This window comes from Papio anubis, chromosome 11 (assembly GCF_008728515.1).
Source record: "Papio anubis isolate 15944 chromosome 11, Panubis1.0, whole genome shotgun sequence".
Taxonomy (NCBI): Eukaryota; Metazoa; Chordata; class Mammalia; order Primates; family Cercopithecidae; genus Papio; species Papio anubis.
In genome coordinates, this window is record NC_044986.1 from 98,239,662 (window position 1) to 98,261,030 (window position 21,369).

A 21,369-nucleotide genomic window follows, 5' to 3' on the forward strand; every position below is an offset into this window, starting at 1 on the left:
TTTTTCACATCTCCCGTGATTTCTGTCAGTTTGCAGAAGCATATAGCCCAGGAATCACATTAGAAGAGAGCCAAACTGTAGTCGAGTATAAATCTCACAAGCAATCAAATGCTTGAAGTAGAGCACTGATTCAAAAGCCTGCTTGTCCTTGCTGCATTAAGTCCAGGCACAAGGAAAAAAATCCTTGTCACAGAATGCTACACGTCTTCTGACGTGAGAAAGCTTAAAGCTTTCATGAGAACATTTCATTGTTCTTAAGCGAGATGACTTTTCACTGGCCAACTCACCAACAGAAAGGAGCTTTGAGACTCCTTGCCTGACTTGCTCTTAAAGGGATTTTAAAATAGGAGGCTTACACATTTCTAATATATTTGGTATATGTGGGATAAGATATGTGTCACTGAAAGATGAAATAAATGTAATTATACTTGAATCTAGATCCATACTCAACTCTGTTTGAGTCCTAGGCAACTTAGAAATTTACAGTTTGATATTATTATGAATTTTCATTGATTGAAAATTTTTAATAAGTGTATATGTGTTTCTTTAAAAGAACTATACAAAAGGGATATATTGCTTTTTAATAGCTCTTTCAAACTGATTTCTGTATAGATGCATATGAAAGTGAGGGGTATGTGTGTGTGTGTGTTTCTGTGTGTGTATGTAGAAGTATTAATTGTAACAGAGTCCTTTTGTCTGTTGATTTGCATAATTTCTTTTTTATGTTAATACTTCAATATGTGGCTCTGATAAATATTTATTCTAGCATTTATCTTTACTGAAATGTCCTCATTTGAATAATTTTGTGGTTTTTTTTGCCTTTTCTGCCTCTTGAATACCATTCAGAAATGTTTGCTGGTCCTCCTCTCTTTCTTCTCTCTCTCTCTCTTTTTTATTAAGCTAGATTTTGATTCACTGAGAGATGCATTATTTGTTTTTATATATGTTATTTATTTTCAAATAAATCTGGTCAAAATTATCCTTATTAAATAATAAACATATAACAGATATGGCCCTGTTCAGAGAGACAATATATTTCTGTGACAATTAAATAGGAAGCTAATGTCTTTATTCTCAAAGAATTGAAATTCTACTTGAAATTTCCTTGAATATTGTCTCACATAAAGTTAAAAGTTATGCATAAATCACTGTATTGATTCTGAACATTTTAAATGGCATTTAAAAGCACTTTAACTTGTGTTTTGATGATGATTCTTTACATGACTAAAACTCGTAAAGACCATCTGATCCACTACTTTCTGGACTTCAATATTTGGTACTTAGGGTTTTGGAATAGGAAACTTATGTTATCATGCCCTTTGCTGAATTATAGGAAAATGCTGTGAAGAGAAACAACAAGTTGATATAAAATCTTTTGTTTTTATGATTTTGAATATTAATGGAATAGGATTTTTTAAAAGTTTCTGATTTAATGTAAAATTTATAAAGGAAGAATAATTCTATCATGTCAATATTTATAAATTTATTTTAAAAATACAGTGATAAAAACTTTATCCACTAATTTTCACATTAGTGGACTTAACACCTAGGAGGAAATTGCACATGTCGGATTTGAAATAATGAATTTAGTTACGTAATACCATTTATCAAATTAACCAGTTAACTTTTTTCACAAAATGATTGCTCGTATTACTCTTTTTTAAATCTTTATTTTGCTCTTTATTTCATTTGTAGTGTATCACCATAACTTAAGTTTGCATGGAGGAAAAATTCATGGACGATGGTTTTGGAACTATAGGGTTTCTGTTAATATCAATATAGAAGTATATAAAGAAGGGCACATCCCAATCTTATTATCTTTGCATTTATATTTGTGCTAGAGCTCTAGTTCTTGGCTCTAAGGTAAGTGAAATCAGGAGCCATTATAATAACAACCTCTTTAGGCTTTAAAACTAGCCTCCTTGTACAAAATTCATAAGTGTAAGTCATATTCATCTTTGCTGCTTGGTTATTTCCTCCCCTTAAGAATCTTTGTGTATCTAATACAAACCCAGAAGGAAAAAAAAAGGCTTTTCAAACACACAAAAAATGTACCTCTTAAAATAAAAAATTCCTGAAGACAAAAACATGAACTAAACCTAAAATATTTCTTCTAAGTCTTAGTAGCTGGATATAAGCACTTGTCTCCTCCCCCTATTTTTTGGAAGAATTGCTTACCGAACAAAGATATTTGTAATGGAAATTTGTTTCCCTCCCTGTCCATCATCTAATGATAGGTTCCCACATAATGGATTTATATTAGTAATACAGACAGAAAAGCAGGCCTCAAAATCTGATAGGTTTTCTTTTAGATGACCAGCTTTTAGACTACTACATAAAAGATACAGCTTAAGTGTTCTGGAAATGAGTAAAAGTGAATCTTATGTCCCAGATAGTATTAAAGAGTACTTTTGCATCACAGAAACTTGGCAACTTGCATTTCTTGTGTCAATATAATTTAAAGTACTCTAATTTTCTGCCTGAAACTTATTTTTATAGTTTGGTTGCATGTACTACCTAACCTTTAAGAAAGAAATATGAATTTATTTGTGGTATTGTTTGTTGCTTTTCTATTGAAATCTAAATATGAGTTAAGAATTGTCTTCCTAATGATATAAAATTAATTTAACTTTAACTTCAGTAGGATGTGATTTATATTAAATATTTAAGTCCAGTATATATGGTCTTCAGAAAGGAGTAAGAAAAAGCTGTTATCCAGGTAATATATTTTACAACAGAATATTCAAGTATGATTTATTATAGTGTTGTTTCCTTTTTTTAGTTATCAAAGTATAAGAACCTAAAAGTTTCTAATATTGCTGACTGAATAACCTTAATTCAAAATTTTTGTTTTACACAGTAACTCTTAAAAAATTCTTGCAGTCAAAGAAACAAGAATGTACAATTTTTCAACCATTTAAAGATTAGAAAGCAAAACACAAAATATTTTATTGTAGAATTTGTTTTAACCCATCATGATTGTTATTATGCAGGTAAAAAGAAAATATTTAACTGAAGCCGTAGGGTATCCATGTAAGAAAGGTGTAACTTAGTTCATTCAAAGACAAGCATTTGTCAGTTGATAATCACAACAGCCAAAAAAGATTTTAAACATTGAGTAAAATAATGAATTCACTGCACACAGTACCAATATTTTGGAAGGTCTAACACTTAAGAATAATATATCACTGGACGCTACAAGTCATTGTAATGAAGCTTTTCAAGTTGAGTAAGCTGCTTCTTCTTGGATTCTTAAGTAATTTTATTTGTTGTTTTCATACATAAAGTTAATTCAGAAACAAATAACATTGCTTATGTTGTTATATGAAGTTTGTATGTCTAAAACATTGTCAAATATTTTCTTAATATTGGTGAGGTATTGTATAAACAGAAACGCATGGGGTTTAAAAAAATACCTAATTTTTTTTTCCCCTAATACTAATACTATTTGGAAGATTCCGGAGTTCAGAGTTTGGGTGGAAAGAAGTGTAGATGAACTAAGTTGTAAATTTCATATCTGATCACTTAAATCGCAAGATGGTTGAGGTGAAGAACCTTCTAACTGTTACTGCTCATGCTCAGTCTCAGTGAACTGTGTTCTCCTGGGATTCCTGAAGATGTTGATTCTCAAACACTATCAGGGTAGATGCTTCTAGTCTTTCCATTGGAAGGGTTCTCAGCTGTATTGTTGCTTGTATTGTGTTCTAGGGACCAATGCCATGCAGGTTAGAAAGCGTTGGTTAACTCTTAGGGGTCTGATCTGTGGTTGCGTGTTATTGCAGACTTTTAGAAGGGATTGTGGTAGGGGGTGGGGAATTTAGGTAAGTGGTTTCTAGTATGGGGATTTAACTTTGCCCATGTGAATAATAGCACACTAATATAGACACAGTTTCTCCACTTTTCAGGAGTGTCACACATGTCCCTTACAGAGTGACATCCAGCAGAATGGGATGTTTACTACTGCCCGGTATGCAGAACTCACCATGTACTTTCACAAGAACCTTTCCAGTCCATTCTCTGAAGACAGCACATTTATCTTTCTCTTAAAAAAAAAAAAGTTTTTCTTTTTTTGAGACAGGCTCTCACTCTGTTGCCTAGGCTTGAGTGCAGTCATAGCTGACTGCAGCTTTGAAATCCTGAGCTCAAGCGATCCTCTTGTCTCAGCCTCCTGAGTAGCTGGGACTACAGGCGTGTGCCACCACGCGCAGCTAATTTTTAAAATTTTCTATAGAGATGAGATCTCACTATGTGGTTTAGGCTGTCTCAAACTCAAGTGATCCTCCTTCTGTGGCCTCCCAAAGTGCTGGGATTATAGGCATGAGCCACTGTGCTCAGCCACATTTATCTTTTTGAGATCCTCTTGGCCTTCCCATTGTGACTTTCCTAACTTTCCTCTCCTGCTCTAATGTGCTTGAAGATAGCAGATGGTGGACTCTTGATAACACTGGGGAGACGAGCTGGTTCTCCCTGGCCACTCCTGGCAGGAGACTCTCCCTTGGAATACCAAAGCTTTGGGGAGGGATGGTGGGGCCGTGGGAGGTCATGCTAAGTCGATAGGAAACTTGTAAGAAACATTATGTCCCTTGACCTCTCTCCTGCCCATTTCTAGTCTGAGACTTGAGTAATCAAAATGTGATTTTGTCATGATTAGTATAGGATTGAATTAAAAACTCAGACTCGAGCCAAATGGCATGGGTCCAAATCCCAGTTTTAACATGGACAAATGTGTTGTATTTCTTTTTTTTCGGTTCTAATTAGTTCTTGAACTCTCTCTAGAGAGTGGCTATAAACTCTAGCCCTGCTCTGATGCAGGGGAGGTGGTCATGGCTGTCTGCAGTGTGCCTTTCATGGGATACTTCTTTCTCCTGGTGGAAGGCCTAATGCCTAAGTGTCCACCTGTGACCAGATGTCCTGTCTCACAGGGACTTGATTATATTGACAGACACTCTTGGGGCTCTTGTCTGACCTGTTTCCAGTTTATTCCTACAAAGATAGCCACTCTCTGGGAATGCCCTGACCAGGAAAAACTGTAGATTCAGGTATGTCGGGCAGGTGAGACACAGAGGAGGAAACATGAAATAGCAGGGGTGCATGAAATAGCAGAGGCAGTGTATTACTCACAGATCCCGGAGAGGAGGGCAGCACGCCTCGCAGGGCCAACAGGAAGAGGGGAGCTCTCTGGGACACAGACTCAACCAGTGTGTGAGGAGCAAGAGAGATGGGGGACCAAAGCCTTCACTGTGGTCCAGGGCAGTATCCAAGCAAGTTTTCCTTCTGGGAGTTCTAAATAGTGGGTCTAAAGAAAGCAGGCATGAGTTCCGTGGAGTTACGCTGTGACCGAGAGGTGGTCCCGGCAGCATAATTGCACGGTCCACGTGGGGTGTAGGGGTCATGGAGTGAGTCACATATGCTGTATCTGTATGTCCCATAGTGAGATGGTCACCAGCAGGCAGTTGTATAAGGCAGATTTCTGCATGGGCTGCCTTGAGGAAGTCAGAGGAGGCAGAGAGCTTGAAGCTATGTCAAGGGCAACTAACCCCTGTTTCTGATATGAGAAAGTTAAGCCTGGATTCACAATGGATGCCAAAGCAACATAAAATTATGAGAATTCACTATAGGGTTCTTTCTTATCTGAAAAAAATGGGGATTATAGTACTGGCCTCATAGATTGTTGGGGAATTAAATAAGTTTGTGTATTGTAGTATACACAGAAGAGTGCCTTCCACATAGTAATAATCGTGTGACTATCCCAACTCTCTTCTGAGATCAGCGTTTTGTTTATTTTTTCCCCTTTGTTCAAACTTGCTAAGTCTAAGAAATTCTGTTCCTTTCATTTTCTTACTGGATGTTCATTAAGCATAATACTTGCTACCAAATATATGTGTGGGGTTATATCAGTAATATAAAAATATCCTTCTCTCTCTACTTAAAAATTTTATGGAGAAACATTCTCTTGCAAATTTATACAGCATATTCATGACATTTTATTAGAATGTGAAATATATACTATATGTGATATAAATTACAGATTTTTTTTGTGGATTGACATTAGTGTTTTAATTTTTTGTTGGTTTTTGTGGTATGGCTTTTATCATTTGATTTCCATGGTGCTAAGTCTTTAATCGAGGGTGTAGTATTTAATCTATCCCATTGGTCTTATAAAAAATAGACTCTATGTTTAACAACCCACTTTATAATGGAGTACCTGAGATTTTAAAGTGACCCATCTGATGTCCATCATGCCTAGCTGTTTGCCTAAGCCACATCCTATAGTTTATTTCTTGTTTTCTAACAATTTGTTTTAGATGCACATGACAGGTCAGATTTACTAAGACATATGCATAAATAAAGTCACAACTTGGGTGATTCAAAGCACGAGCCTGAATAATAATAATGATTGTGATATTTGCTAATACTGATCAAACCAAGCCAACATAGTTAAAGGATCCATAAGTATTTTAAAAAATAAAAATACAGTGGTATACACTTTCCTGGAAGTGTTTTGTTTGGCCGCTATTCTGTAGCTTGGATGGACGAGGGGAGAACTGTTCTGATCACTCCTATTTACTCTGAGGTCATGTAGTGAAATGCGTTTTACCTTAACTCATAGTTAGATTTCCCTCTGTAATATTGCCAGTACTTTTTCCACCCTTAACTGAAAGCGAGTCTCTGAAGTCATATTTAACTTTTAAATTGCTATCCTATTAGTAATTTAGGAACCATTTAGGATTACTTTCTAAAATACCTTTCATCAGATAATATAGACAGAATAAAAATAAATGATTCTGCATAACTCATTTGATATGTGTATTACATTGATAATTGTCAGGTTATTGTGAAATTTACAGGATATTTAGATATGTTAAGGACAAAATTTGTTGTTTCTAATATCCTTTCTTCTTTCCACTATTTTTATCAAGACATTTCTTTTAAGCATTGAACAGATTGATTTACCAACAAAACTGTTCTATGAAAATAAATATAATCCCCTTAATGAAGACACTATTTTGAAAAAAATGCTGAAGATTTTTGTTCTGGTTATTTTTCCCATTTGGTTATTTAATAAGCTATGTAAGGACTATGTTTTGACAACTTAAGTGTATGCATTCTTTTTAAAACAAGCCTGTAGTGCAGCCTAAAATGTAGTTTTGCATAAATTCTATGTATTTGTTGACTGATAATTTTGAAACATTTAAAATACGTTTGTTTTCTCCTTTGGCTTTTCTAAGATGAGGAAACAGTTGAGTGTGGTAGGTGGATTTTTTTTTTTTCTTTGGGTGCAACATCTTCCTATTCTAATTGTATTTTCTGCACATTTAATCATTTCCTTTCTCATTTTCTTTGTGCTTCTCAGAGGAAATTAAAGGTACATGTGTAAGTTACCCTGCATAGTCTAGTAATTTTATTTAGTGCACATATATGTAGGATTAAATTGAATATAACAAGCAACTTATAAATGTACTCTGTTGTACATCCAAACGTCCATCGTGAAGTTACAATACCAAAAATTGTGGTTGGACTTTGTGTTAAAAAGAAATATACATTTTTTTTTTTTTTTTTTGCTTTATGCAGCAGAAACATAGAATGTAATCTGAAATAATACATTATATTTTTATTCTGTCAGTAGTCTGAAATGTGAATGAAATAAACAGTATTATTCAAATGTATTGACAGACTTATTTTGGTGTATGATCTAGGGGCACCTTCTCAATTATTTGATTTCTGTGCAGTCTGTGCTGCTAGTTCCACAAGAAAGAGGCCTAAAATAATAAGTACCCCACTACTTAAATAAAGTTTTTAAGATACGTATAGCCTAGTATTCATGTGACTTCAAAATACTAGCGCATTGCTTACTTTACAAATGTTTTTATCAGTTCTTTAAAAAAATAGCAATATCATTCTCCCGTTACTTCCCAACATGAAATCTCTTCTTATCAATAGAAAGGATGTATTTTCATCTTAATCTTTCTGTCTAATCCAATGAGCCAAAATTAGTGCCGTATTTTTACCTATTATCTAAGAACCTGATTTACAAAAATAAATTTACTTTGGGGGATCCGTTGGCATAGTTTTCTTAACTTTAAAAATATAGGTCAGGCACGGTGGCTCACGCCTGTAATCCCAGCATTTTGGGAGGCCAAGGTGGGCAGATCACCTGAGGTCTGGCGTTCGAGACCAGCCTGACCAACATGGCAAAACCTTGTCTCTACTAAAAGTACAAAAATTAGCTGGGTGTAGTGGCGCACGCCTGTAATCCCAGCTACTCAGGAGGCTGAGGCAGAAGAATCGCTTGAATTCAGGAGGTGGAGGTTGCAGTGAGCTGAGATTGAACCATTGCACTCCAGCCTGGGCAACAGAGCAAGACTCTGTCTCAAAAAAAAAAAAAAAAAAGAGAAAAAGAAAGAAAGAAAATATAAACCTCTCAGACAAGTCTCGTATAATTTTCTTGTACCTGGATCAAGAAACCACCGAAGAAAGTCGGGGGAATTAAAAAAAAAAACACACACACACAAAACCCTGCATGATATTTTAAAATGTCACTTTAAACTTAAATATAAAACAAACTGTTTTATGTTTAAGAGTGGCATTGCAAGGGCTGTTCTATGCTGTGCTTTACCTAATTGTTTTAAGTGGTTTTTTTTTTTTTTTGCATCTGCGGCTGGCCTTCTAACTGTTCTGCTTTATTTCTTGGCTTTTGTTCTGTATGCTTTTACACTCCATCCAGAAGATGCTGACTATGCTGGTAACAACAGTGGAACCTATATAGGTGAGCACTTGGCCATGGAGGAGGATCTCTTTCTTTCTGTCGCTTTCCTCGAAGTCATTACCTCATTTTATCTGAAATGAGCGCATTTGCACGCGCATGCTCTGAGATTCGGTGGGGGTGGCACACACCTTCACGTTACCCAGGCTCAATGGGCTGGACACAAAGGGTTTCCTAGTGTGCTTTGGTTATTATATTCCAGAAATGTTCCAGATGCCCTATCTTTATATTAATCTAATTTATATTTTTGATGTAAGATAATATAATTATATAATTTTTGATAGAGAATGAAAAAGCATCCTATTGGCACTAAGCAATTTTACACAATTAATGGCATCTGGACTTTTCTAATTACCTAGTTCATTGTGAATTAATCAGCACTTCTAAACAACCTTTTTCTTCCCAACAACTTTCTGCTTATTTGTTGTTGTTGTTGTTTTTGAGATGGAGTCTCACTCTGTCACCCAGGTTTGAGTGCAGTGGCACAGTCTCGATTCACTGCAACCTTTGCCTCCTGGGTTCAAGTGATTCTCCTGTCTCAGCCTCCTGAGTAGCTGGGATTACAGGCACCCACCACCATGCCTGGCTCATTTTTGTATTTTTAGTAGAGAGAGGGTTTTGCAATGTTGGCCAGGCTGCTCTCAAACTCTTGACCTCAAGCTATCTGCCTGCCTTGGCCTCCCAAAATGCTGGGATTACAGGTGTGAGCCACCATGCCCGGCCACTTTTTGCTTATGTTTTCTTATGATTTCTTATTCCCACAGGCCCCTCCTAAGTAAACATTGACTGAACAGTTCCAAATATAGTTAAGCCCTATGACCAACTTTCTAATCTGTATGGGCAGGAAAAATTTCTCGTTTTCAGATGCCAAGGGTTGTTATACACAAAAATGTTTAGAAATTGCTCAAAGCATTAAAATGATCTTCCCTAATGTTTTACCTTCAGACTTTCCCACTCTTGCCACATCCAGGCATCATGACAAACTCTCTGCTTTTAGTAGTGAGAGGGAATGAATCGTGTAGAGACATACTTTTATTTTATTATTATTATTTTTTGAGACAGGGTCTGGCTCTGTCACCCAGTATGGAGTGCAGTGGCATGATCTCGGCTCTGCAACCTCCGCCTCCCAGGCTCAAACCATCCTCCCACCTCAGCCTCCCAAGTAGCTGGGACTACAGGCCTGCACCACCATGGCCAGCTAATTTTTTTGTATTTTTGGTAGAGGTGGGGTTTCACCATGTTGCCCAGGCTGCTCTCAAACTCCTGAGCTCTAGCAATCCACCTGCCTCGGTCTCCCAAAGTGCTGAGATTATAGGCATGAGCCACCATGCCCAGCCAGAAACACATGTAGAGATCAGCTGCTTCAGCTCTCTTATTTTAAGATTAATTATTATGTATGATGATAATATCTCCTGGTTATTGAAGAAATGCACCAGAGACTATATTTGGTATTTACTGTGTATTATCTCTAATACTGTGAGGTTAGTGGTATTGTATTTATTTTAAGAAAAAGAAACAAAGGTCAAGAAAGTTTACAGTATTTACCTGAGGACTCAAAGATGGTAAATGGAGCATCCTGAAGTCACATCCCCATCTAGAGAGACAGAATATTTGTACTGTATCTTTTACAATTGCTGCCTTTTGATTTTTCATTTTACAAAACAAACTAGAAAACCCTTTCCAGATATATGGAGTATTTCAATTTCTAGGCTAGAGAAAATCTACTAAGTAAGAATTGAATGATGAGAGAGATTTTATTAAAATTGTATTCTTTACTCATTTCAGAATAATACAGTGTGCCAGATACCCGGTACATCCATTAACACCTCCCCCTACATCACCAGAAACTGTAATGGCTTAAAACAACAAGCATTTATTCTCTTGATACTGTGGTCAGCAATGTGGTTCTTCTGGCCTGGGTCAACTTGGTGGATCTGTTCAGTCTGGGGTCTTGGCTGGGGTCTGGTTGGTTTGGGGAGTGCTCAGGTGGGGGAACTTGTTTGTGTTTGATGGAGTCTTTCACCTTTCACAAAACTAGCCCATGCAGTGGTCTCAGAGTTCCAGAGAACAGCAAAAGAAAACAGTCTCCAGGATGTAAATGCTCAGGAAGCCTCTTCTTGCATCAGATCTGCTAATATCTCATTGGATGAAACAAGTCTCATGGCCAAGCCAGGGTTACTGTGGAAGGAGACCCCCTGAGAGCTTGGGTACAGGGAGGTATGAAGATGTGGACAGCCATCACTGCACGCTTCTATTTCTCTCAAAAATAGAAAGAGTGGTACCTACTCCCTAACTTTAAGGGCTTATACTCAGTCAATCAGACAGTAGAGATTATAGAAAACTGCCACGTAAAGCACTATCTGATGACTGTCACATAAAATCCTGTGATTCTGAGAAGGTGGTGATCATCTCAGCCTGAAGCAACCAGATACCCAGTCCCACAAGAGAGGCCGTGAGAGCTGGGCAGCAAGGGTTAGGTGTAATTCTATGTAGCGTGGGGGATAAAGATAGAAGAGAATAGCATGAAAATAGATGACTTGCAGAGCACTGGACATATTTAAGTTCGATGATATGTAGATAGTGGGCCTGGAAATTTAGTTTGGTACTGGATAATGTGAGATCATAAGTTTTAGATTAAGTAATTTACACATTTATTAAAGTTTTGCCAGATTTTGGCACCCAGTGTTATTCTTTGTATGAAATTTCGTCCAAAGAACAAAATATGGATTTTAAATCTGTGTCTGCCTTCCAGCATTTAGGAGTGTTGTAAAATGAGTATTTAATCAGTAAATATATTATACATTGATGTGCAAAAGCAAGGGGTGATCAGAAATGTGGGCTTCTTTAGAGCACGTAAAGAAAATGAGTTCTGACAAAATGCCATTGAATTTGGCAATGCGGAATCACTGCTGACATCTGAGAAACATTTTCACCGGAAGCCAAATTGCAAGGTGTCAAGAAGTGACAGAGCTGACAGCAGAGGAGGGATCACAGTTGAGTCCGAGGCAGTTTTTATAGTTGAGGATAGGAGTGCTGCAGTGGGAGAGAGGATGATCTCATTTTTATAGGCAGAGATGACCAAGCCAATGGTAAAGAATTGAATATCTGAAAAAGGAAATAATTAACTGTGGTTAACCGTTAAATGATTCAAAGCTTCTAAATAACTTTTTCTTTCAAATATCTTTTTGATTTTGTTTCCTTATGACTTATTATTCCCATAACCCCTCTAAATAACCGTCGGCTGAACAGCCCCCAATATAATCAACTTATGATTAACTTTCTAAGGAAATCTCCAGTTTGGAGATGCCAAGGGATGTTATTAATACAAACAAAAGCAAGACTCTCTAGAAATTGTTACAGGCATTACACTTATCTTCACCTACATTTCTCTTCTGACTTTCTCCGCACTGCTGTGGACAGGTGTCCTGGTAAGTTCTGTGCTTTTAGTAGTGAGAGGTAATAGTCTAGAAACACAGTTTTAGCAATCAATTCCATTAGAGAAAAATGTCCAAATAAGACTAGATTGGGTGGAATTTAAGACTACGGGAGGGTTTAGATAAAAGAATTTGGCACTAGCGGGTGAAGTTAAACATACAGATATCACATGGCCCAGCAAAATTATTTCTTTGGAAAAGGTGGTGAACTTTGCGCTTCCAAGAGACCATTCTACATCACCCAATTATAGAAGAAGACAGGGGACCATCTAAGTAGAATGAGAATAGCATGAATCATGTAATAATTCATATCAAACTGGTGGCTCGCAGACACTCTGGAGGAGAAGGACACTCAGGAGTTCAAGACCAGCCTGGCCAACATGACGACACCCCATCTCCACTAAAAATACAAAAATTGGCTGGGCATGGTGGTGCATGCCTGTAATCCAAGTTACTCAGGAGGTTGAGGCAGGAGAATTGCTTGAACTTAGGAGGCAGAGGTTGTAGTGAACTGAGATTGCACCATTGTATTCCAACCTGGGCGAAAGAGCCATACTCTGTCTCAAAATAATAATAATTAGCTGAGCTGTGTTATAACTGATTCCTTAATGGAGAGATTAAGAGCACTCCAGTTCATTGCAGTCCACACCCTTCCTCATTACTTGCCAATTCCGAGACAGGTTGTCAGTTAGTATTATCCTAACAGTTGTACTGGTGCTTGTGCTACAAGAGCAAAGTATTTCTTTGTATCCATATTCTCAACCATGGGGAAGTAAAGGTAACCCAAGAATATTTCTAGAAAAATGAGACAACATGTTTCTTCAAGGGCTGATGTGCAAAATATATTCCTATTGGCAGATGGATAACTTAAGGTCTTTCTGCCTACCTGGCTGTGACAGGTTTTTTTGTTTTGTTTTTGTTTTTCGTTTTATTTTGTTTTTCCTTTTTTTTTTTTTTGTGATGGAGTCTGGCTCTGTCTACAGGCTAGAGTGCAGTGGTGTGATCTTGGCTCACCGCAACCTCCGACTGCCTGGTTTAAGTGATTCTCCTGCCTCAGCCTCGGGAGTAGCTGGGATTATAAAGTACCAGCTTTTCACTCCATTCAACTCTTGGTCTTAGAAAAAATAGTTTCATTTCCATCCTTGAGTATGGCAAAGGGAAAAATGTGGCCAGTGTGTTTTAGTATATGTGCATCATGACAGCATTTCTTTATGTCCTCCTGGTCTAAATACTTATCCTGATGTGTGCAAGAGACAACCACAAGGTTTGTGCACCTAGAAGTTCCTTGAGATAACCACCAAGATAAGGAAACCTAGGAGGATACCTGAGAAGAGAGTCATACGATATAAAAAGACTTTTAAAAAGAATACGTCCTTCCACAGTGAAATAGTAGGACAGATAAATGGTGTTGCTGATAAAAGTATCTTCTTTTATGGAAACACTTCAACTAATGATGAAAGATTTGACGTTAGTTCTTTTGTAGAATAAGCAAGTTTGATCATAGTCTCCCATTTAAAAAAGAATATATTGCTAAAAAGTGACTTTGTTACAAATAGCTTGAGAAAATTGATTATCTTGTGGAATTCTGTTTTTTCCCCAAAGCCAAATCCTAAAAATGCCTACAGATCTTATGTGGTTTTAAAACAAGGCTCATAAGCAACATGCTAACATAAATGGCAAAACTATTTTATGATAAACATATGTATTTAGCGAACGTGTTAAAATGTTCTGTGACTTTTTGTAATTGTGGGACATTTTAGTAGTTTTCCTCCCCCTCCCACTTTTTTCCTCTTAACCATTTCTTAACCCCCTTTTTTTGGTTGGGTTATTCATCAGTCTTCTGTTAATGTGATGAGCTCTTCTTTTATTATGAATATTCATCCCTTCTCTGTTGCTCACATTTTCTTCTGGTCTTCTGGTTGTGTTTTAACTTTTTCTGTGCTATATTTTAAAGCATATAGGTATTTTTCTTTTCACAAATCTGTGAATCACTTCCTTTTTGTCTTCCGTTTTCTTTTTGTATTCCTCATACCAAAATTATTTAAAATAATTTAAAATTGCGGCCAGGCGCGGTGGCTCACACCTGTAATCCTAGCACGTTGGGAGGCTGAGGCGGGCGGATCACGAGGTCAGGAGATCAAGACCATCCTGGCTAACACGGTGGTGAAAGCCTGTCTCTACTAAAAATACAAAAAATTAGCTGGGCATGGTGGCGGGCGCCTGTAGTCCCGGCTACTCGGGAGGCTGGGGCAGGAGAATGGTGTGAACCCAGGAGGTGGAGCTAGGAGTGAGCTGAGATCGCGCCACTGCACTCCAGCCTGGGCGATAGAGCGAGACTCCATCTCAAAAAATAAAAATTAAAAGATTAAAAAAACGTAAAATTGTATGTTTTCTTCAAAGTACTATATGCATTTGGTTGATGCAGATGACCGGCAATCCAAAATGGGAGTCTCCGTTTCTCCCCTTCCTCCCCATTCCTATGGCCTCTGTCGAGAGAGAACCACCTTAGCTCTGGTTGGCATTTTCTTCTGGTATTTATAGAATATAACTTTCTTATAATGCTATTTCTGGATTTTATAAAAAAATTTTTTTTGAGTGCCTTTTACATTCTAGATGCTATTCTGGGCACTGGAGTTTCAACAGAGATCAAAACAAACATCCTCCTTTTCTAGCACTTTTGTGTTGGGAGTAGGAGTGGAGACATTGCTGAACAATTTGTTAGATGGTAATAAAGTGCTAAGAAGAAAAGTAAGGTGGAAATGGAGATGGGGTGATGAGGGAGCTGGGAAAATGGGCGTTTCAAATGTAAATATGGTGGTCAAAGAAGGCCTCCCTGAGAAGGCCATGTTTGAGCAAAAACCTAAGTGAGCCTTGTTGGGAATAAGCATTCCAAACAGTGGTACAAGCATGTGCAAAGGCCCTGAGACAGGATGCATGTGCACAGGCCCCCAACAACGTGTGCAAAGGCCCCGAGACAGGATGCATGTGCACAGGCCCCCAACAACGTGTGCAAAGGCCCCGAGACAGGATGCATGTGCACAGGCCCCAGCTGCCCGTGTGCAAGGCCCAGACAGGATGCATGTGAGCAAACCCTCCAACAGCATGTACGAAGGCCCCGAGACAGGATGCATTGTGCATAACTGTGTGCAAAGGCCCTAAAGATGGGTCAAGAGACCAGAGTGACCAGAGCAGAGTGAATGGGGGAGGTGATAGAATTGAGTTGTGGGATGGCAGGTGTTTGTGGGAGGAGGAACTTTGGCTCTTATACTCTAGATCATTGAAGGGCTCTAAGCAGAGCAGTAACATGAACTGCCTTCTATTTGTAAGGGTCATGCTGGCTGATCTGTTGGGAATGGATTTTGAGGGAGAAAGAGCAGAAGCAGGGAGCTCCTGTCGTCATTCAGGCAGACAATGATTGTGGTTGGAAGCAGATGTTATCTATGGAGGTGGTGAGAAGATGTCCCATTCTGGATATATTTTGATGGTAGAACTGAGGAGATTTCCTGACAAATTGGCGAACCAAGGATGGGTGTATGGTTTTGGGATTTAGTAGCTACAAAGATGGAGTTACTATTTACTGAGATGGTAAAGACTATGGAGGAGTAAGTTGGGCTGAGGAAAAGTTCAGGGATTCCACTTGACATCCAAGTAGAGATCTATGACACTCCAAGATTTAAATACCAATTTTTATGAGAATTATACTTTAAAACCATATTTAATAAACTATCACTGATGTGAAAGTACACTATGTGGTATGATTCTTACTAACCTGTAACATACCCATTTCTTAGAGGTTAGTATGTTTATTAATGAAAGAGGTTTGGCTTTTATTATTGAAAGAAAGGAAAAAGCTCACTGGGCAATGTAAGTTGTATGTAGTTTGCATAAAATTTTGTAATAATCCAAGTGCAATGGCGCACACCTGTAATCCCAAATACTCCAGACGCTGAGGCGAGAGGATCGCTTGAGGCCAGGAGTTCAAGGCTGCAGTGACCTACAATGCTGCCACTACAGCCTGGGTGACAGAGTGAGACCCTATCTCTTAAAAAGAAATTAAATCATAGTAATAACATGAAGGTAAATTGCTAATATGCTGTAAATATGAATTGCCAAAATTTACACCATTTAAAGTTGAATCTCTGTAAGTCAGGAGCTGCCTGTATATAAAGATTGTCATATCATATATGTTTATGTATGTACTTGCATATATATGAATTATTAGAAAAAATTCATTTCTTCCTGTAGGCTTTTGAAAATTTTGCTTAGCTTTGGTGGATGGCATGGAAGTTGGTTTTCCAGAACAGTGTGTTTGCTTCCGAAGTATAATTGCTTCTCGATGGTTGAACAGTCAGCATTAAAAATTCTCCTTTTTCCTGCTGCGGTACAAAATAATCCATTGAAGAGTAATTTTTTTGTAACATTGATCAGATTTACAGACTGTTTTCCTCTGGCTAATTCATTATAGAAAACTTGTTCTAATCAATTCACAAAGCGTCACTTATGCATCTCTTTTCTAACATACTTTCTTACAAATAATTTCCTGAAAAGTCACTTTTCCTCACTTTTGCCCTTGCTCTGGAGTACTTCATACATTCTTTTAAAACACGATCAGTTTGGGGACTTAATGTAACTGAAGAGGGATTTGCCATCAAGTTAAATAAAAATGAAACTATTTGTTGTTGTTTCTTTCAAATGTTGTTATTTACCCACATCTGTTCCTAGGTGTTTTTTCCTAATCCTGTTTCTTATTTCTGTCTGTCCTCCTATGTTGAAGCCACACTGATCTTCAACAAGTTATCTGCATGTTCTATAAATCCAGTAAAAATTCCCGTATATTCAATATTCAATCATTTTATTAAAGAATGTCATGCAAATTAAGTACAGCTGTGTCTAAATATTACTGCCTTAATATTTTTCCAAAACATAATATTTATGCATAGAGAACATTTAGAAGCATTCTTTCAAAAGTGACACAGGTTCTTTCTTGAATACGAAAGACACTGCATAATCTCAGCATGTCTGGAATACTACTTGGAAATATTTTTTCTGACAGAAAGAAACCATTTCTGCTTGGAGAATTTTAGGTTGCACGGACTCAACTGAAAAAACATATTAAAATTTCAAATCAATTTTTCTCTCTGTTCAGAACTATATTTTTATACACAATTTTACATATGTGTAACTGTATTTTCTCATAATTTTGGAGACATAAGTAAGAACTTATTTCTTTATTAGCTGGCTTACAAAAAATTAAATTCTCATACGGATTCCTCTCTCTCTTTTTTTATGGTGATGTTCTGTGCTGTACTTTAAAACAAATTGTCAGTGGTATCAGGAAAACTTTTAAAGATCTAAGTAATATTTTTCTTTGAAAATTGCAAATTGTATCTTTTATTAACTTTTGTGGTTTCATTAGGTACTTTGAGTTTCTATGTTTATTTTTAGCCTGATATGAGCTAAAAGACTTAAGGGTATTTATGGCATGTGAACATTTCTTTACATTTACTGAGAGCAACTGTGAACCTGCAACATTGCAGAGATGAATTTTCTAATAGTATGTTTGAAAACCTTTTTCCCCTTTATCTACAAAATTAGCATGTGTATAATTGGCTAATATAATCCATGAAAATGTTCATTTTTCTTTGGTGATTTTTTTCTGACATTGTTTTGTAAGATCAATATGGAACCTGACTAACCTAGCCTCTTTAGATTTCAATACATCTAGATTTAGCATTTCTTCTCAGTTTAAACCTCCTCCCAAGATTTTTACTTGTTTGTTACTGTAAGATGTTCTTAATTATCCTCTATAGTCTTTGGGATAATTTTATGATTGGCATATAATGAGAGCATCATTTTGATAATAATTTTCTATTAAGATCATGTTACTATGTTGGTTATGATTTGCACTATTACAACAGCACTGACATTATATTCAAAATGTTTATATTAGTAGAAATGTTCGATGTTTTGTTGTCAGAAACCTAATATCATATAATAATTTCCAGCTGCTTAGTTTTTATTAATGTCTACATTTTTTTAAAAAATCTTCTTAAGAAGTTCACTTGTAGTAAATTTTTTTTTTTCCCCTTGTAGTTAAGGTACCTATTGAATCAGTTAAATATTTGCTTGGTCAAAGGAATCTGATTTTTAAAATGCAAAAAAATAACTTTCATACAATGATTTTAAAAAGTCTTCTGATTAAAAAAATCTGCATTTTAGTAATTTTAAGGTGAGAAAAAATTTTAAATGTTTATTTTTTTCTCCATTGAAAAAATTAAGCAGTTTTCTAGACTTTGTTTGCATCAAACAAATGTATTCCTTCCTTCTCTAAACCTCTATGAGTCAAGACTATTTCACGAAGACCTCTTTTCCCATGCTATAAACATGTATAACATTTAAACATATTAAAAACTTATTTTTAACATTAGAAATGCATACTATCTATTAGACCAGGTTGGTTATGTAAAAGAAATGTAATCAAAGATTGAAACTGTCCCATTTGAAAAATTGCAGGTGGTAATGTAATAGTATTGATTTTCTTTGAGTTGACAGAAAGTCAAGTCCCATTTTCCCCTCATTCACATGTGGGATTTTTGGAGGCTATTAGTGTGGGTGGTGAGTTGTCTTGACTTTGCCTGAGGGTCTTTTATGTTAATGGGCATGTTTGTAGCTAAAATGATCATGTATTTTTAATAAAATGCCATCTTAAAGGTCAACATTTTATTAAAAAGTGAGATCATTAAAATTGCAAATATTTACATTATAAGTTTACATTGAAATTATGTATTTGTGGGAGCCAAATAATACAATAATTTGTGATTTTAGAAAAGATTTTTTATCCATTTTATTAGTTTGGTTGTAAGTTTCAAAACCATAAGTACTTCTCTTTTTTTCATCATTACTGCTTAGGTGAGACTGCTGCTTCTCTCTCTTCCTTGCCCTTAATCTTAACTTCTTATATTATATTCTCATTTTTTATACTTTTCCGTGATTTTTGCTTTTGTTGCTTGCTTTATGCTTGAATTTATGTGGCTATTCCTAACTATTGTTAATATACAAATTTGGTCTGTTACCATAATCACTGAAAAAGATAGATGATTAGAACTTGCCTCTGAGGCATAACCAATGTGTATTTTGTGTTACATGCTGGTATAACCACACAACTACATCTGCCAATACGATTTCATTTGTTTGTTTCTTCATATATTGTGAACTTTGTGTTTTTGTGTTTTCTTTTTCAAATTGTAAATCTGAAATTATGTAGTTTTATATAATTATATAATATTATAGTAATTTTGAAAAATATATAATATTATAGTAAGTCTGAAAAGTAGAACAAATTATTGTCCACAGCCCTCTCTACCTAACACAACCATTGTCTTTTTAAAAAATATGTTTTCTTCTATATTTCTGTATCCATAACAGTCTTTATGTTAGTAAAAAGGTAAAACTCATAGTGTAAGTATGATTATTGTATCCTGTCTGTTTTTTTCCATTTATTATATGAAATGCATGTCTGTGGTACTATGTAGTTTCATAATTTTAATAGTTTCAACTCCATTTCTTTGAGAAGGTGTTTTATAATTTAATCAGTCATTTCCATACTTCTGCTATCGTGGTTGCTTCCAGGTTTTTTAATTGTTAAAAAATATTGCTAACATTTGAAATTATAGCATAGGTAGTTATAACATGTATAATATGAAACTTATTTTAATAACAAATGATTCTTTATGTATGTAGGCATTAAGATGAATACTCTATTGATGAATAATGTTTTACAAATGCAATATCGAGAAATAACTTTGAAAGTGACCAAATCACAACTGCTCAAGTTCTAAAATTTTTTACTTAAGAGAAATTAGAGTGACTGGAATACTTGCAAAAAGTTTTATTTTCTAGTCACGGGCCTGTGTTGTGAAAACACCTTAAATTACAAGTATTTGAGAGTAAGTTTTGTGTCCCCTAGTGGTTGGGAGCCAATGACACTGCCTTACATATTTTTGTATTTTGAATACAGGGGAGTATTAAAATGTGTTTCTTATATTTGGAAAATGTCTTCCATCAGGAAAAAATTTATGTTTTTAATCCCTAAGTTAAACCATTGGTTCTCTTTGTTAATTTTTTCTATTAGATTATTTCATACCTAACATAATGTAATAGAAATAAGCTAAATTCATTTTTTTCTATTATGCATCTGTGTATATAGGGTAATATTTCAAACTTTCTTCTTGACTTCATTTTATCATTTAATACTTGAACCAAAGCTTTGGCCATCTTTATTTATTACACTGAAGAGTCTACTGAAACACATGGATTGTTATACCCACCTCATAGTGTGGCTGTGAGAATTAAATTCATCCCACATAATGCACTTTGAGTAGTGCCTGTCATCTAGTATGTGCCCGACAAATATCAACCACTACCACCACTTACACTGTTGTTTTGGTATTGATACTAAAAAGAGAATGAAAGGTGAGGTATAGTGGCTGATGTCCATAAACCTAGCACTTTGGGAGACTGAGGTGGGGCCAGGAGTTTGAGGTTAGCCTGTGCAACCTAGTGAGATCCCATCTCTACAAAACAAAATTTTTGAAAAGTAACCGGGTGTGGTGGCATGTGCCTGTATGTCCCGCTGCTTGGGAGGCTGAGGTGGGAGAATCGCTGGACCCCAGGGGTTTGAGGCTGCACTGAGCCATGATCGCACCACTTCAGCCTGGATGACAGAATAAGACTCTTTCTCAAAGTAATAAATAAATAAAAATAAAAAGAGAAGCTAAATTTAGACCAAGAATCACCTTTTTCTGTCATGGCATAATAATGTACCATCTGGTATTTCAATACAACGTATGTGTCAACATTAAAGTAGTAAAAGGATTGTTGAGTATTTCTGGGACCATTGGTTAATTATTTAGAAAAATATAAAGTTATAGCCACACTTCCCAGGTCTGATTTCATCATGATTACATGTCAGTAATTCCAGATGGAATTAAAAAATTAAATGTAAAACCATGCAACCCGCTTTTTAACACTTCAGAAAATATTGGTGAATATTTATCAGAACTAAGATGGAAAAGTTATAGAAACAATGGAAGGAATCACAAAGGAAAGATATTTATAAATTCAAACACATAAACAGTTTAAATTTCTTTATGATGACAGTTAAAAGGAAAA

General features: G+C 36.0%; 1 protein-coding gene across 9 annotated transcripts in view; it reads left to right on the forward strand.

The window, feature by feature from the left end:
- The window catches only part of MPP7 (membrane palmitoylated protein 7), a 252,173-nt gene that overhangs the window by 188,399 nt on the left and 42,405 nt on the right, over window positions 1-21,369 (forward strand). For 6 of the 9 annotated variants that reach the window (XM_009214166.4, XM_009214164.3, XM_009214167.3 and 3 more), the window contains 3 exons: window positions 7,230-7,250; window positions 7,355-7,366; window positions 8,726-8,767. The exons of 1 other annotated variant lie outside the window; for it this stretch is intronic. In XM_009214166.4, the coding sequence (XP_009212430.1) occupies window positions 7,230-7,250; window positions 7,355-7,366; window positions 8,726-8,767 (75 nt within the window). The remainder of the gene's footprint in view (window positions 1-7,229; window positions 7,251-7,354; window positions 7,367-8,725; window positions 8,768-21,369) is intronic. 2 more of the 9 variants (XM_017962633.3, XM_017962631.3) reach the window with 2 other exon arrangements.